This window comes from Sciurus vulgaris (assembly GCF_902686455.1).
Source record: "Sciurus vulgaris genome assembly, chromosome: 2".
Taxonomy (NCBI): domain Eukaryota; kingdom Metazoa; phylum Chordata; class Mammalia; order Rodentia; family Sciuridae; genus Sciurus; species Sciurus vulgaris.
This window is the reverse complement of record NC_136462.1, coordinates 10,910,153-10,925,461: the sequence shown is the minus strand read 5'-3', so window position 1 is coordinate 10,925,461 and position 15,309 is coordinate 10,910,153. Positions and strand designations below refer to the sequence as shown.

The 15,309-nt window shown below is 47.9% G+C and overlaps 1 protein-coding gene and 2 long non-coding RNA genes across 3 annotated transcripts; 2 read left to right on the top strand and 1 right to left on the bottom strand.

The window, feature by feature from the left end:
• Window positions 1-347: 347 nt before the first annotated feature.
• On the bottom strand, window positions 348-5,929 carry LOC306653307. Its single transcript, XR_013761698.1, has 3 exons — window positions 5,102-5,929; window positions 3,973-4,140; window positions 348-723 (listed from the first exon to the last, which is right to left on the bottom strand). It is a non-coding gene; the product is annotated as an uncharacterized lncRNA (long non-coding RNA).
• LOC306653308 lies at window positions 4,150-4,779 on the top strand. Its single transcript, XR_013761699.1, has 2 exons — window positions 4,150-4,299; window positions 4,330-4,779. It is a non-coding gene; the product is annotated as an uncharacterized lncRNA (long non-coding RNA).
• Window positions 5,930-6,014: 85 nt separating the features above from the next.
• GLRX5 (glutaredoxin 5) lies at window positions 6,015-14,691 on the top strand. Its single transcript, XM_079126265.1, has 2 exons — window positions 6,015-6,384; window positions 14,482-14,691. Exons 1-2 carry the CDS (start codon window positions 6,096-6,098, stop codon window positions 14,658-14,660), a joined length of 468 nt encoding a protein of 155 aa, XP_078982391.1. The 5' UTR covers window positions 6,015-6,095; the 3' UTR covers window positions 14,661-14,691.
• The last annotated feature ends 618 nt before the right edge of the window (window positions 14,692-15,309 follow it).

Genomic DNA, 15,309 nt, shown 5'->3' with positions numbered 1-15,309 from the left:
CTATGCAAAGAAAACTCTCTTTTCCCACTTTTAAAAATAGAATGTAATTGGTTTATAATGGTCTTTAATTAAAACTCTTCAAGTTCTGGCTCTCTAAAATCTGATATATCACTTTTAAAAAATATAAAATTTGCTGGGTGTGGTGGCGCACACCTGTAATCCCAGCTACTCAGGAGGCCGAGTCACAAGAAGCCAGCTTGGAGCCCAGCTTGTCCAACTTAGTGAGACCCTGCCTCCACATAAGAAAAAGGACTGGTGATGGAGTTCTGTGGTAGAGTGCTCCTAGATTCCACCCCGTTACCTCCAAAAACGGGGTATGAATTGTTGAAGAAGACTGGCACCACAGATTATCACAGTACAAGATTTAATGCAAGATTTAATTTTACAGAGGCCTAGGAAACGTGCAACATACGTAGGATTGCCAAGAGAAGTCACAAGAGTTATTCAGGCTCATAGGTAGAAGTACAAAGTAAAATTCCGACTCATTATGAACAGTGTTCATGACCTTGGCAACACACTGAAATGATCGTTCAGAAGAAAACAAGCTTCATGGGCACTCCTGGGGCCGCAGGCTCAGTGCTTATGGAGGACAGGAGGGCTCTGCTGAGGGATCCACTTCCCAGCACGCCGCACACAGTGCCAACTCCGGCTTCTCTTACTGTGGTCTAGGCACCTTGTCACAAGTCTTTGGAGTATAATAATTTGAGTTACAGAAACTATTTGCTGTAAAAGAGAGAGGGGAAAGAAAGAAGCACAGAATGCAAAACTTTAGCACTGCTCATTCCACAGGCAGCGAGGAAAAGCCAACAATTCTTAACAATTCTTTCATCACATTTAATTAAAAGGCCTAACAAGTTTTATGCTTCCCGTTTAAGTTTTAATACAACCTTACAGAAAGTCTGATTTGCACTCTTTTCCTCGGAATAAAACAAGGTTCTCAATAGAACAATGACCAACGGATGTGTGATGGTAAAGGGCAAGGGCAAGGAGCTCAGTCCTCAGGGAGAAAAGGGGACACCACATTCAGAGGTGGAAAACTATGGTTTAGCTTTATTCACTGCATGGAAATGATCACCACTGTAATTTTACAAAGCACAAAAGTCACCTCTACATCCAGTATTCATGCAGAGCGACAGAGATCACACAGTCAATCTTCTGTAGGACTTTCTGGTGATGCTGATTCAGCACAAAAAGAAAAATTGCATGCAGCTGGGTTGCTGGCGCACATCTGGAATCACAGCTACCTGGGAGGCTGAGGCAGGGGGATAGCAAGTTCAAGGTCTGCCTCAGTAACTTGGCAAGACCCATCTCAAAATAAAAAGTCCCGAGGATGTAGCTCAGCAGGACTGAGTTTAATCTATAGTACAGTGTGGGGAGATTGCATGTGAAAACAAAATGCATAGGAAAACACAATGGTATAGTCTATCAACCAGATGTTATACTTCAGTAGTAAAAAGAGAACAGAATTCAGAGACCAAAATGTCTAAGAACCATTATCCTAGGTTTGATGTAAAGTTCAAATGGATTAGTGTACACAAAAACTGTTTGAAAAATAAATATTACAATATATACACAGATAATATCATGTTGTGGGAAGCATTTAGGTAGATTCCTTAAAACTCTACTGCCTTTATAAAAAGAAATCTTGAAGTATGCATAATTTTTAACAGATATCACAAGTATATTTTTTCAAAAATCCAGGAAGGAGAAAATGGGACGTGTGGAAAAATTCAAGGACAATCGAAACTTCTGAGTTTTTAATGTTCTGGATTAGAACCCAGGACAGAACCATGACTTATTATGGCATTCATTTTCCTAGATGCACCCCTATCTCTTCTGCCCTATTCTGGACAGACCTAAATCCATCTACTACATCTCTCTCCTTAGAGGGCAGAAGAGGGGGGTAAGATCTGTGAGCCACAGTGGAAGAAGGCCCTAATGAGGCCTGCCTTCCTGGCTCCAGGCTGGGTCCCCACAGTGTGGCAACAGGGATTAGTAAATATGAGTCCATTCCCACGGCACAGAGGTATTTATGAACCCTGCTACGTTGTCAGATAGAGGTAAGCAAAACCAAAAGGCACTTCTAACTCTGCAGTGGGGATTAGAAAAATTCTCTGGGAGGGCTGGGCTTTGCATTCACCTCTCACATATTATATATGTTTGGTTCTGGGAATCAAGTTAATTCCAGGGTTGCAGTGTGTGATGTTCTAAAATTACTGGATAATAGCTCCACAGAAGAGGTTTCAGGTTCCAGCTCAGGACCATGGAACTCTGGGTCCCAAATGCTATTTTAGCTCAGGAATGTGTGGTGGCTCCACCCCCGTGTAACCCAAGCAGTCATTTTTCTCTTACAACACTTGCAGAAAGCTCTGGTCAGCCAGGACAGGTACTTCTGTGTCCCACTGTCTTATAAAACACACCCTCTCCTCCCCTAAAAGCTGGTCATTGTTGAGGAATCAAGAACCCAGCACTGGCTGTGAGAGCAAGGGAAAGGAAACAGCCACCTGCTAAGTGTTCTGACATGTCACCTGTCACCCACATCACCTTCCAGGCTCAGCAATCAACTCTAGGGCTTCTCAAATTTGTAAAGGTTTCCACTATGGCTTCAGTGGTGAATCTGCTTTTGGAAATGCAAATGCAAAAGAGGATATTTACCACATAGAGTGCAGCTGTATCTGTTTAGAAGCATGGGGAAACATTTTCAGGGTGCCACTCAGCATGTTTACAAGGCAGCTTGTGGTTTAATCCTAGGATCCTCCCACTGCCCGTTAATGCCCCTGGGAGGTGGGATTATTCGGAAGATTGTGAGAATCTTAGGATTTGGGTGAGAGCTTACCTAGCATGTATGAGGCACTGGGTTCCATCTACAGAACCGCAAAACAAAACCCACAGGCAGAGAGCACAAACTGGCATACACCAACGACTTACCCGTTCAAAGCACTCAGTACAACTGCAAATCTCTAACAATCATTTAAGAAGTGTGCTTTGTCATGTTTTTGTTATAAAATTTCTTAAGAGAAATCTCAAAAATCACAATAGCAAATCACATATAAAAGTTTGAATGTTGTTTTTTTTGGTGTCTGGTGCGAATACTCCAAGGGCATTAAGTCAAAAATTGAACCTTGTGGGGCTGGGGTTGTGGCTCAGTGGTAGAGTGCTTGCCTAGCATGTATGAGGCACTGGGTTCAATTCTCAGCACCACATATAAAAAAATAAATAAAATAAAGGTCTGTCAACATCTAAAAAAATATTAAAAACAAAAAACCTGCTCAACAGATGCCACATTTCATTGTATTTTAAGCTGTGTTTTACTAAAAGTTTAAATGTATCTTTATTGTCTTTTGTGGTGTTGGGATCAAAACTTGTACATGCTAGGCAGGTGTCCTACCATGGAGCCATATCCCCAAGCCCTTAAGGACTTCCATTTAGATATACTGTTTCAATTTTTTTTTAGAGACTTAAATTGCTTTCTTTCTCTTGGTCACTTTATCTTTCTCTTGGTCACTTTATCAAAGCCATCCCTCCCAGCTCCTTGAAAGAACACCCACAGATACTCAGCAGGTCACGTGTCTTATCCTATTTACCCAACACTGCAGCTCACTATAATTTTGAAAAACATAGGCTTTGTACTCGTCCTGCTCAAGGATTACTTTTAGTTTTTAAAGACAGCTGCATTCTCAATTTAGAAAAACATCTGACAACTAAAAAGGACAAATGTTCTTCAGAAGTCAACAGTAGACACACTAGATTAGGGATAGGATAATGTTTATATATAAAAATATTTAAATATATGTAAACATAGAGTGTGTCTATTCCCTATTACTACTCTGTCTCAGATCCTCAGAACACATTTTGCAAGTTCTTCTCCCTTTCTTAGTCAACACAAAAGCAGAATTAAGACAGTTTAAACAATAAACAGTGTAGGTTTTCGGAAACAAATTATCGTTTCTTTTTATTAAGTAAAAAACTTACTCCAATATAAGCATGAATAAAAGGTGATTCTGGAAGGAAATTAAGACATTCTCTATTGTTAAGGACACGTTCTAACTTCTGAAACAACAGTCACCCCAACGTAACAGCATTTTCTATATATTTCTTCTCATGATGCTTGTTTCTCTGATTTCTCTGGAGTCAATGGATCTGTAAAACAAAGAAATTTATTTTTCTTTTTTTTTTTTTTTGCAGTGCTGGGGATTGAACCTAGGGTCTCATGCATGCTAGACAAGTGCTCTACTACTGCCCAAAACACAGATCCTAATTTTGGGTCTCACATTAGAAAATCAGCAAGCATCAATAACAGTGTTGGGGCCATAAGATGCCAATGAAGAGCACTTCCGGGCAAGTGCCTAAGTTTATTTTCATAGTTTATGAAGCTCAAGTTTCATGCTGAATGATTATTTGGAAGATTCATTAGCTGACAGGTGCTGATTTTAAATTTGAGCACTCGCAAAAAATAAACAACCACCTCCAGCAATATTTAAAAAATAACCCAAAGGTTAAAAAGTGATTTGTAGCAGTACTTAGTGTCCAACAGAAACCACTCTGTCTGCCAAACAATATCTCGACTGCAAAGCTTCTCTTACTGTTGGTGGATAGATAATGACATGGCCAGTCACTATCACCGTGGCAACAGTATTCAGGAACTATCAGAGGAAAATTGCACATGGAACCGCTGGCTCTGGAGCAGGCATGCCTCAGCTTCCTCCGGAGTATGCTTTTTCTGCAAGTCTGGTGGGCTCTAGGTACCACCAACCTAGCGCGGTTCCAAGACTGCAGAGCTTACAGCATTCCACTGAGTCCTGCTCATCCGGATTCATGCTTCTACCAGTAAGAGCACCTTCCACGTCCCAGCCGTTTTCTAGGTAGTAAAAACAGGTCCAGCGATGCTATGTATGTACAGTGAGGCGGAGCAAGCAAAGGGCCTAAGAAAGCCTTTTCGGTCCTGGATAACCCACACGGCCTTGTTTCCGCTTCTCATTTCTCACGCCACTGCAAGCTTTGGGCACCGGGTGTCGTAGGGTAATCTGTGCTGGCACCGAGTCGAGCCCCCGATGCTGCTGGGGAGATGGTTGTGGAAAGAAACCATTCATTTATTACTTACTTTTCCTTTTCTGGTCGGGGTCTTGCAATGCTGCGCAGCCGGGTCTTGAACTCGCGGGTTCACCCGATCCCCTCCTAAGCCTCCCGCGCGCGGAGACCGCCGGAGCGCGCCACCACCGCGCGGGGCAACTCATTCATTTGTGAGTTCTCGGTTCAACAAGCCGTCCGAGCCCAGGCAGGAGCGCCTGCTCAGGTGGGCGGGAAGACCGGAGAGGCCCAACTGCAGGGGCCACGCAGGTGAAAGCACTGGACACATTTTACAAGCAAAAGTTGTTCCAGCGCAATCAGCGCGCGCCCGGGCCCGCGAGGCCCGGGCCGCAGCCCACGTGCGCGGCGGGGCGAGGGAAAGTCCCGCACACCCGGCTCCGCCGCGGGAACCCGGGCAGGCCTGAGGCCCGAGCCCCGCCCAGCTCCCTGTCGCGTCCCGCAGCACCGGCCGCGGCCTTCCTGGGGCACCCGCGACGCTCACTGGGGCTGGAGAGTGAGGCGCCCGCCAGCCGCAGTGCCTCCGCCTCTCGGGATTCCGCCCTCGTCCCACTGCCCTCCGCGTCGCCATGGAAACCCACTGCCGCCGACTTCGGAACCGGAACCTCGGTCTAGAAGTGACCCCTTCCCGGCGTTCCGCGGAAGCGACGAAACCCCGCCCAGCACCTTTCCCCGCCATCCCTGCGCATCCCACGGGGCCCCGGCGACTCTCCGGAAGAAAGTCGCGTTCCCCAGTTTTGCCTCTTAGTGTCCCTCAGCGTGACTCCGATGGACATCCACTCTGTCCACTCAACAGGCAAAGCGGTTGCCGACAGCCAATGGGAAGGCGGTGGGGTGCCGACGTAAGGCCCTCCTCCCACCTGCGCGGGCCGGCGTCGTCCAATCGCGGAGAGCAGTTCTGAGCCCGCCCAATGAGGGCCTCCGGGGGGCGGGCCGGCCGCCGCGGCCGGGGGCAGACTCGGCGGCCGCGGAGGTTCGGGGCCGTAGAGGGCTCCCGAGGGCGGAAGGGGATGAGTGGGTCCCTGGGCCGGGCGGCGGCGGCTCTGCTCCGCTGGGGGCGCGGCGCGGGCGGCGGCGGCCTCCGGGGTGCCGGCGTGCGAGCGGCGGGCTCGGGCGGCGGCGGCCGGGCGGAGCAGCTGGACACGCTGGTGAAGAAGGACAAGGTGGTGGTCTTCCTCAAGGGGACGCCGGAGCAGCCCCAGTGCGGCTTCAGCAACGCCGTGGTGCAGATCCTGCGGCTGCACGGCGTCCGTGACTACGCGGCCTACAACGTGCTGGACGACCCCGAGCTCCGACAAGGTCAGGCCCGCGGCCGCGGGGTGGGGTGACCCGCGGAGGCCTCTGTGCGCGCTCGTCAGGGGGTCGCGGCCTGGGGCCTCGGCGCCCGGGAGCCGGAGGGCGGTGGGGCGAGGTGCTGCCGGGGTCTCGAGCATCGCGCAGCCGGTGGGCAGGGGTCTCTACCGGTTCCAGCGGCGTTAGGGCGCGGAGTACTGTCCTGGGTGAGGGTGTAATTGACTCGCGCAGATCTTGAGGGTCTGGGGATCTGGTACTGTTGCCAACTTGGGCTGTGGGGTAAGCCCTAGGAACCCATCCTCACTTTGAGGGGAATAGGCATTTGCGGGCGAGCTGTCTTTGGCAGGCTCCGAGAAGGGTGGCCAGCACCAGGACTCCCCTTAGACCTGGGAACGTGGGACAAGGAGGGAACTCATTCCAGTACCTACTGGGAGGCAGGCGCTTTACGGAACACCTTGAGGGGCTTGGGAGCCTTTGGCCTGCCTTGTGGATAGGGACTGGTGCTGTTGATGGGGGAGGAGGGCCACATTGCCCTTGTCTGAGGCGAGTGAGGTCAGAGGCTGGCTTTCATGGTTCAAGCTCAGTGTGTCAGCCACCATCCCCTGTCGTTGCTACAAGGAGAGGGCTGGCACTACAGCCTGGACTTCTGCACACAAGCTAACGCGTTGCCTCAACTTGGAGTCCAAAGGGACAGGGACCAGAAGCATCAGGGCCTGTGACTTTTTGTTTTCTTAGGGGAAGGCAGAGGGCTGGGACAGCTAATTAGCATCTCTGATGCAAGTGCTTTACCAGCATTCTCTGGTGTGGGGGAGGAAGAGACCAGAGTAGGGACCTGCTCCTTTTGTGTGTGGGGGGGAGAGGGTGGGGGTAATGTTAAGGTTGAAATCTTGGTGGTTTATCACTGAGCTCCATCTCCAGTCCTATTTTACTTTGAGACAGGGTCTTGCCAAGTTGCTGAGGGTCATACTAAGTTGCTGAGGCTGACCTCAAAGTTTCAATACTCCTGCCTCAGCTTCCTGAGTCACTGGGATTATAGGCATGTGCCACTGTGTCCTGCTCCTTGGCAAGGAAGGATTGGTTGGTGTAGGTGGAGAAATCGGCAAGCTATACTTGTTCTTCCTGGGGAGGAGACTAGGGGCACTGTCTTTAACAACTTCGAGGGACTGATTCTCTGCACCTCCCTGACTGGGTACTTCTGTATGGTCACATTGTGCTGAAAGGAGTCCAGTTTCTGTGTTAGGATGGACATTTGAAGTTACCATCCATGGTCATTCCTTCGGTTGATGGGACAGGCTAGTGCTGTGGAAAGCACATTTGGGTTAGAACTGTCTTCTGTGGCCAGTCAGCCATACAGCCTTACACAAGTCACACCTAACTGCATTTTCCTTTTCAGTAAATTGAAGATGATGACACTCAACTTGGCAAAGAAAGTAAAAATGACAGAAAGTGCATATCATTTCATCTGGCACAGAATGCACCCAGTAAATGGTAGCCATCTTATTATTAGTACTTTATGCTTTTCTAAGTAGTTTTCCCCCTACATTGTTTCATCCTCACAAAACTCTTGGTGTTGGACAATCCTACATTTGCTACTGGCAGTAGTTTTGTTGGGTGAAACCTAAGAGGTGTGTTAAGTGGAGGGTGAAGGGCAAGTTATTACTAGGTTGACGTGACATTACCGTGCGTTGCACTCCTGAGCCTGATGAGCTAGAACTTGGCCAGTTTCGCAGCGCCAGGTTTTATCATGCACAGGGGGACCAGTGGCCTTCATTTAAAGCCAGCTTCTTGGCTTGAATGATAAGAGTAACCACTCTGCAGTCTTTCAAGTGGGACCTTACCACAGGTTCCCTGGAGATTGCCAGTATGGCTGTTAGCAAAAAGTTGTACTATTAGTATCTTATAGGGTGTAAAGGTTTGAGCTTCTTTGGTTTGTAAATTTACATTCTGTTTATGAAAGGGGAGATAAGATATAGTGGAATATGACTAGTAAACAAAGTAGGAACAGATGATTACTGATGACATTAGGGTCTCTGTTCTATCTTTCACATCTGGTGCCTAATCTATGTCCTTGAAGTGCACAAACAACAGCAAAAGGAATTTAACCCTCACTTTTCTTGACCTTTGAATTTCATTGGATTGTTATTTTGGTTAATAAATGCATTATATAGCTAGGCATGGTGGCACATGCCTGTGATCCCAGCTATTCAGGAGGCTGAGGCAAGAGGATTTTAAGTTCCAGACCTGCCTGGGCAATTTCAAAACATGTTTTTTAAAAAATAAAAAATGGGACTGGCCATGTAGCTCAATGATAGAGTCTCGCCTAGCATGTAGGAGTCTCTGGTTTCAATTCCCAGTACCACAAAAACAGAAAAACTGTGCTTCATAAATATGGGGCATCACATACACCTCTTCTGTTGCTTAGAAAAGTAAAGTGGAAGTGCTAACGTTCAGGCTGGGGCAGGGTGACGTGAGGGCGTTCCCATGTGGGGACTGCTATGGCAGGGGTTAGGACTTTACAGCGTGAGACTCCTCTTCCCTCTGCTCTGCACCTGGAGTTTGCCAGGAGAGGCTGAAGGGCGCTTGGTGCTTGCTTTTCTAGCCGAGGTATGTCTGCTTACCTTTCCCAGGCTCAGGGTTGCCTCTGATAACAGCTGCAGGGCTCCTGCAAAATTGGCTCTTCCTTTTGTCTTGTGCCAGAAAAGGCTGAGCTTCCCAAAGGGCCCAAGTCCAAGAAAACGCTGTCCCTCTGGTTCCCAAGCCTGGGGGCCGGAAGCATGATGCAGAGAGGCCTTCTCGCCCTCCTCTTTATCTGGAGTACGCAGGGGTCTTGAGGAGGCTGGAACGCGCTGCTGCCTCCCAGTTACCTTTGGTCCTCGGGTCACATCTGGACCTCTCGGAACAGATCCTGCTGGTCTGGACGTAGTATTTTGCCCTCTGCACGACAGAGAACACGTCCTACAGCTGCCCGTGGCACTCTCTGCTGCTTGTGCAAAACAGGCTTTCAGTGACTCTTTCAATGGATCAGTTAAGGCTTTCATTAACTTACCATATTGTAAATTCTGTGTTCTTAAAAACAGAATGAACACCTTTGGATTTCTTCTTCTTTAGATAACCTGTGTGTTCCTTGCATTGGGAATAGTGTCTGACAGAATAGAGATTTAAATATTTGTTGAATAAATAACCATTATCTTATTTTTTTTTTCTTTTTTTGTAATTACAAAAGTTTTAATTTACACCTGATTGTATGCATTTGTGGGGCAGGTGTGATATTTCTTTGCATGTACACCATGGAATGCAGATCAGTTACCTCAGATTCTTGGTTCCTTGTACTGGGGATTTTCTGACTCCTCTCTGGAACTGGTTGTCACCAGTTATCCTACTGGCTGCGGTATTAGAAGGTAGTGTCCAGCTTACCACCCGTACCTGTTAGCCATTCTCCCTGCCCCCAGGCCCACATCCTATGGTTTAATGTTTATTTAGCATTTGAAAACAGTGCACCTTTCTGGGGAGTTTGCTGCAGTAGTAAAGCACTTCTTACCTGGAGAACAGGAGCAGTTGGATAACAGGTTGTGCGTGTGGTAGGTAAATTCTGTGTTGTAGGTGTGAGTGGATAAAGTGAACTAGAAGTAGTTGTGATCAGCATGCTAAATCTCAAAAGTACAGTGTTTAGCAAAAAAGCAAACTGCAAAAAGTAATTAGAACACAGCACTGCTCGTGTAGGTACGCATGGGATGTCAGACGGTCCTAGGTGCTACAGATCCCCAGCAGCGCAAGTGGAGTTCAGGGGCACGAGGACAGATGGCACTGCACACTGGAGTCCCTCCAGGAGGGACTGAGGCAGCATGTGGTTAGGTGCCTGGCATTTGGATGCCTAGAGGCCTGGGTGCACATGTGACTCTGGGTAAATTACTTAACCTCTCTGAGCCATGGCTTCTTCATCTGTAGATCCGCAAAATCATGCTTCTTTGTGGATGTTTGTAAAGAGTAGATGAGAGTATTTGTGGAAACTACTTAGAGTATGAAACTGAGTGACTCCGCTCGGTGAATTCTATTCTTGTCACTGATGGCGCTGGCTGGTTACTCCCGCATTCTTTCCCTGCGCTCTCTCGCCTTCATGTGTTTCTTAGGAAAGCATTTCTGTGGAGAGTGGGGATAGAGGACATTGACAAGGAGAGAATGTCACATTGTACCCTGTACTGTGCTTGGAGCTTAGGTCATTTCACGGATTGTGTCTCATTTAATCTTTCTGATAAATCCGTGAGGCATAGTGTTGTTCCCATTTTGTAGGTGAGGAAGCTGAGTCTCAGAGACAGATTCCTCAGAGGCGCACTGCACGTCAGCAAGCTGGCTCCGCGTTGACCTTCCTTTAGTGTGGGTCTGCTGGCTTCCATGCTTGGGCCATCTCATGCAGTCCTGATGCCATTCTCCAAGTTAGGAAAGTGAGGATGTGACCCTGGGAGGTTGTGACTTGCCCAAGGTCACAGAGCCTGGTAAGCAAGTGAGAGCTGGAATTAATCCACACGTAGAGAAATTCTACCAGAAGCCGCAAGCTAGTTATGGTGCTCATGAACAACTTAGCCCAAGCCAGGAGTAAAGCGTTCTGTGTTCGGAAGGTGATGTATTTTGGGAAGTACTTTTTAAAAAATGGTCCTGGGGATTGAACTCAGGGCCTCACACAGGCTGGGCAGGTGCAGAGCCTTGTGTGTGCCAGGCACGGGCTCTACCTGTGAACTCCACTCGGCTCTTTTTATTTTATTTTGACATAGTGTCTTCCTAAGTTGCCTAGGATGGCCTTAAACTTGTGATCCTTCTGCCCCAGCCTCCCAAGTCACTGGGATGGCTGGTGTATGCCTGACGCAGAGGAAAGTACCTTTTGAAAGTTCTGGAGGGTTTCCAGGTGCACTGGCTGGATGTGTTGGAGCGGCAGCTTCTTCCTGATGGAGCAGGTGGGACAGCTTTTGTCAGAAACAGAGCCTCCCAATGCCCAATCCAGGTGTCCATTACTTTGTTACGTAACTTTGTAATCCGCTTCTTCTGTCCCACAGGGACTCACTGTTGAGCATATATGAAACATCATTATTAACATCCATTCTTGGATCTGGTTTTCTAATTTTCAAGAGTTGCCCTTGGATTTGAGTTATTTTAAGTGGTATTTGTAAGAACCACCATTAAACGTTGCAGTTTTTGAAACTAAAGCATGAGAGAAATAAACCCTTTTTAAAAAATTACTTGGGTCCACGGGATTCATTTAAATTTCGTTTGTATGTACAGCATTCCTTAATTATTTAAAGCTTCCCTCAATAGGGAACAATTGGATATTTTCTTAAATAAACTAGCGATCAGATTTCTTAAAAATGAAAAATAGCTCAGTTTTTAGGAAGGATGCTGAACTCTGCCTTGCCATCAGCTGCCCATGGCCCCAGTGAGTCCAAACATTAAGGAAGCAGTAAGTCTTACCTCCTGAGCGCCTGGGATGCTGCCAGGAAAGTGCCTTCATTCACCTTGGTCTGGCCTCTGAGTTCTCGGTGTGAGTTGGGGACTTACAGAGGGCTTGTAGACGGGGTGGTCTCCCAAAAGACTCAGACTGTGTGTTGGGTTCAGGATGTTCTGCGGTCTAGCCCCGGCTGGCAGCCGCTTGTCCTGGTCATTTTGGTGACAAAAATTCCGACTCATTGTAGACAGCAGCATGAAGCTGAATGAAGGAAACCGGTGGACTGCTTTGAGTCGGGCACTACAAAATGATTGATAAAAAGCAGTTCATTCGGGCTGGGGAGATAGCTTAGTCGGTAGAGTGCCTGCCTTCCAAGCATAAGGCCCTGGGTTTGATCCCCAGCACCACAAACAAGCAAACAAAAAAAAGCAGTTCATTCTTTTACTCATTCTACCCAAACAAATTATATACCTTTTAAGAGTAAATGTGGTTTTGGGTAGCTTTCAAGCAGCACATTTATTTTCATTTTTGGTGTTTTAAGAAAATTTTAGGCCCTCACAAAGTAATTGGCAAAATTTTTATTGTGATGGGAAGCTTATTAGCACGATGCATCCTCGTTGAAAAGAAGCAGATACACTCGTGTACATTCGTGGCTCCTCCGTGTTGAAGGCGCTCAGGGCTAGGTGGCGGTCTTGTTCCTCGGCAGGAAGTTTCTGGCATTTAGACCAGTGGTATTGTACAGACATCCGGGGCGGGACTCACATCTTATTGGGAGCCTCCAAGGCTTTAGCCGATGGTTTTACAGACATCCAGAGTGCTAAGTAGTGTGCTTTTAGGGGCCTATGACATTGCGATCGCTTCTGACCTTTTTTTTTTTGTTTTGGTACCAGGGATTGAACTCCCCCACCCCACCCTGCTCCCCCACTGCGCCCAGCCCTTTTCATTTTGAGACAAGGTCTGGCCAAGTTGCCTAGGGCCTCACTGAGTTGCTGTGAGTTGCTGAGGCTGGTCCTAAACTCAGATCCTCCTGCCTCAGCTTCCCCAGTGGCTGGGATCACAGGCGTGCACCACACCTGGCTTGCGACCATTCCTTAATGTGTGACGCCTGGAGAAGAGAGATAAACCGCCAGTGACTCGGGGCCTTTCTCCAGCCCTGGTCACGCCGCATGGCTTAGAGCAGTCACTTCTTTTCTTTAGAAAGCAATAACTTTTAAGAGAAAAATACTTCATATATTGGGAGAGTTATTTATGATCCAGCTCAAATTAGTAATTTTATTTGGAAAATAAATGATAACAAATAATAGTGTACCAAGAATAAGTTTTGTATTTTTTAGTTTGCATAAAAATCTCCACTTAGCTATTTTTAAAAATTTGTATACTGTTGTTGTTTTTTGTTGTTGCTGTTTTTTTTGGGGGGGGGGTTAAGCGTAGAGGTGGGTTTTACTTGAAGAATCTGTTTATTTCTCTTTTATTTATTTGTATGCTCATTATGTTATTTAAAAAATCTATATAAATAAAAAATCATCACATATGTCATCTGTGGTGGTGAATGATCACTGCTGGATTTGACCATCTTGTTTCTAACATGATCAACCCTGAATGTGGCTGAATGTTGAGAGTACATCTGTATCAACATAAAAATGAACTTAAGTAGGATGGTGAGGAGGATTGTGAGGAAGATCCGCTTTTGTTTTGTTTGCTTTGGAGACAGGGTCTTGCTGTACTGCCCAGATTGGCCTCCAATGCCTGTGCTGAAGCCATCCTCCTCTCTCAGCCTCCCAGGCAGCTGGGACTATAGGCACGCTCCACTGTGCCAGGACATTTCTTTCCTGCTAGGCAGGAGTTTGTTGTGATCGTCCCTGTGGCCCAGAACTAGGCAGATACTCTCCTGGCTGCACAGTCGCAGAGCAGGTGCCCCGTCTCCTCTGTGTGCAGTGAGCTCCTGAGCACAGACAGTGGGTCTCACTCTCCCTGAGCCTGGGTCTGCCTCAGGATGTGGACTTGTTGGGTTTGGGGCCTTTTCTTACCTATAAGTCACTCTGAGTTCTGTGCTGAGCTGGATCCCCTGCCCATGGAGACCTCGTCCTTGTGGCAGAAGAAGACGGGGCTGTGGTTGGTACCACAGCACAGGGATTCTTCTCTGGGTAAAAGTTATTATTAAAGATAAAAACCAACAACTCCGTTTCCTGAGCGGAAGTGACCTGCAGCATTCACCAGCATAGACAGGCATGAAAGTGCACAGGTGGGAGTCTCCTGATGGAGTGCTTGGTTAGCACGACCTAGTTAAGTAGTCCATTTGGAAGTGAGCTTGTGACATTTCTTCTGGTTTCGAAAACTAGACTGGCAGGCTTGTGGCTTTGTGTATCTTATGTGACTTAAATTAACCAACCCAACCCTCCGCCATTAATCCACTGTTGGTGTATGTTTTACTCAAACCTTACTTAACCTAATTCTCACTAAAACCTTGGGAAGTGAGGGTGGAAACAAGTTGCGGGTCCCTGACCTTTGAGGTCTTAGCGGTCATGGGGAAGAGTGAAGCGCTGGCCTACTTGCCTGGAGTGGGGAAGCAAGGGAGGGACGCGGGTTCTCTCCCAGGAGGGGGCGGACTTCATACTCTGCTGTGGAGGGCTCAGCTCTGACCACCGAATGACGTGTCACTGTTCCCTCCCCAGGCATCAAAGACTACTCCAACTGGCCCACCATCCCGCAGGTGTACCTCAATGGCGAGTTTGTGGGAGGCTGTGACATTCTGCTGCAGATGCACCAGAACGGGGACCTGGTGGAAGAACTGAAAAAGCTGGGGATTCGCTCCGCCCTTTTAGATGAAAAGAAAGACCCGGACTCAAAGTGAGGGCGCGGGCCGTGCGAGCAGGGCGCTCAGCAGACCTGCCTGCGGGGAGCCTTACCCTCCTGTCCCTTCCCAGCCGTGCTCGCGGCTCCCGGCTCGTGAGCAGCGGTGGTTTTAGTTTGTCCCGCCTTTGGGCTGAGAGCATCCTGTCGTGAACTTCATTGTGACCACTGCACTGTAATCTTCCAACGTTGTGTGATGACGTTGCTGGAAGCAAAACCTGTTCTCCTGTTGTCTTTTATTCTTTGCCTGAGTCAGGGGTCATGAACGTCAGTCTGCAAAGGTAATATACCCCCCGATTTTTTGGTAATTTCTTCTATTAAAGAAAATGACAAAGAAGAAAATGTGATAGTGGGGGTGTTGTTGTTTTTTTTAATAAACTGCCCACCCAGATTTAGCTTGCGAGTGTGAGTCGTTACTCCTGGCGATGACACGTCCGAGGCTGCTGGGTCCCTGCGCCGGCTCTGTTGGGTATCGCAGGTGATTGTCGTTCTCTAGGACACCCTGGGGCGGCAGCAGAGGCTGAGGAGGCGGCGCCTGCCTGCCCCCAGCCCCGTGCCAGGCACACGGCGGCGGTTAGCTTGGAGCAGGCATCCACCATCCACGAAGGCTTGGCTTTCAGTGAGTATTTTATTTCTTAAAAAAACGGGCC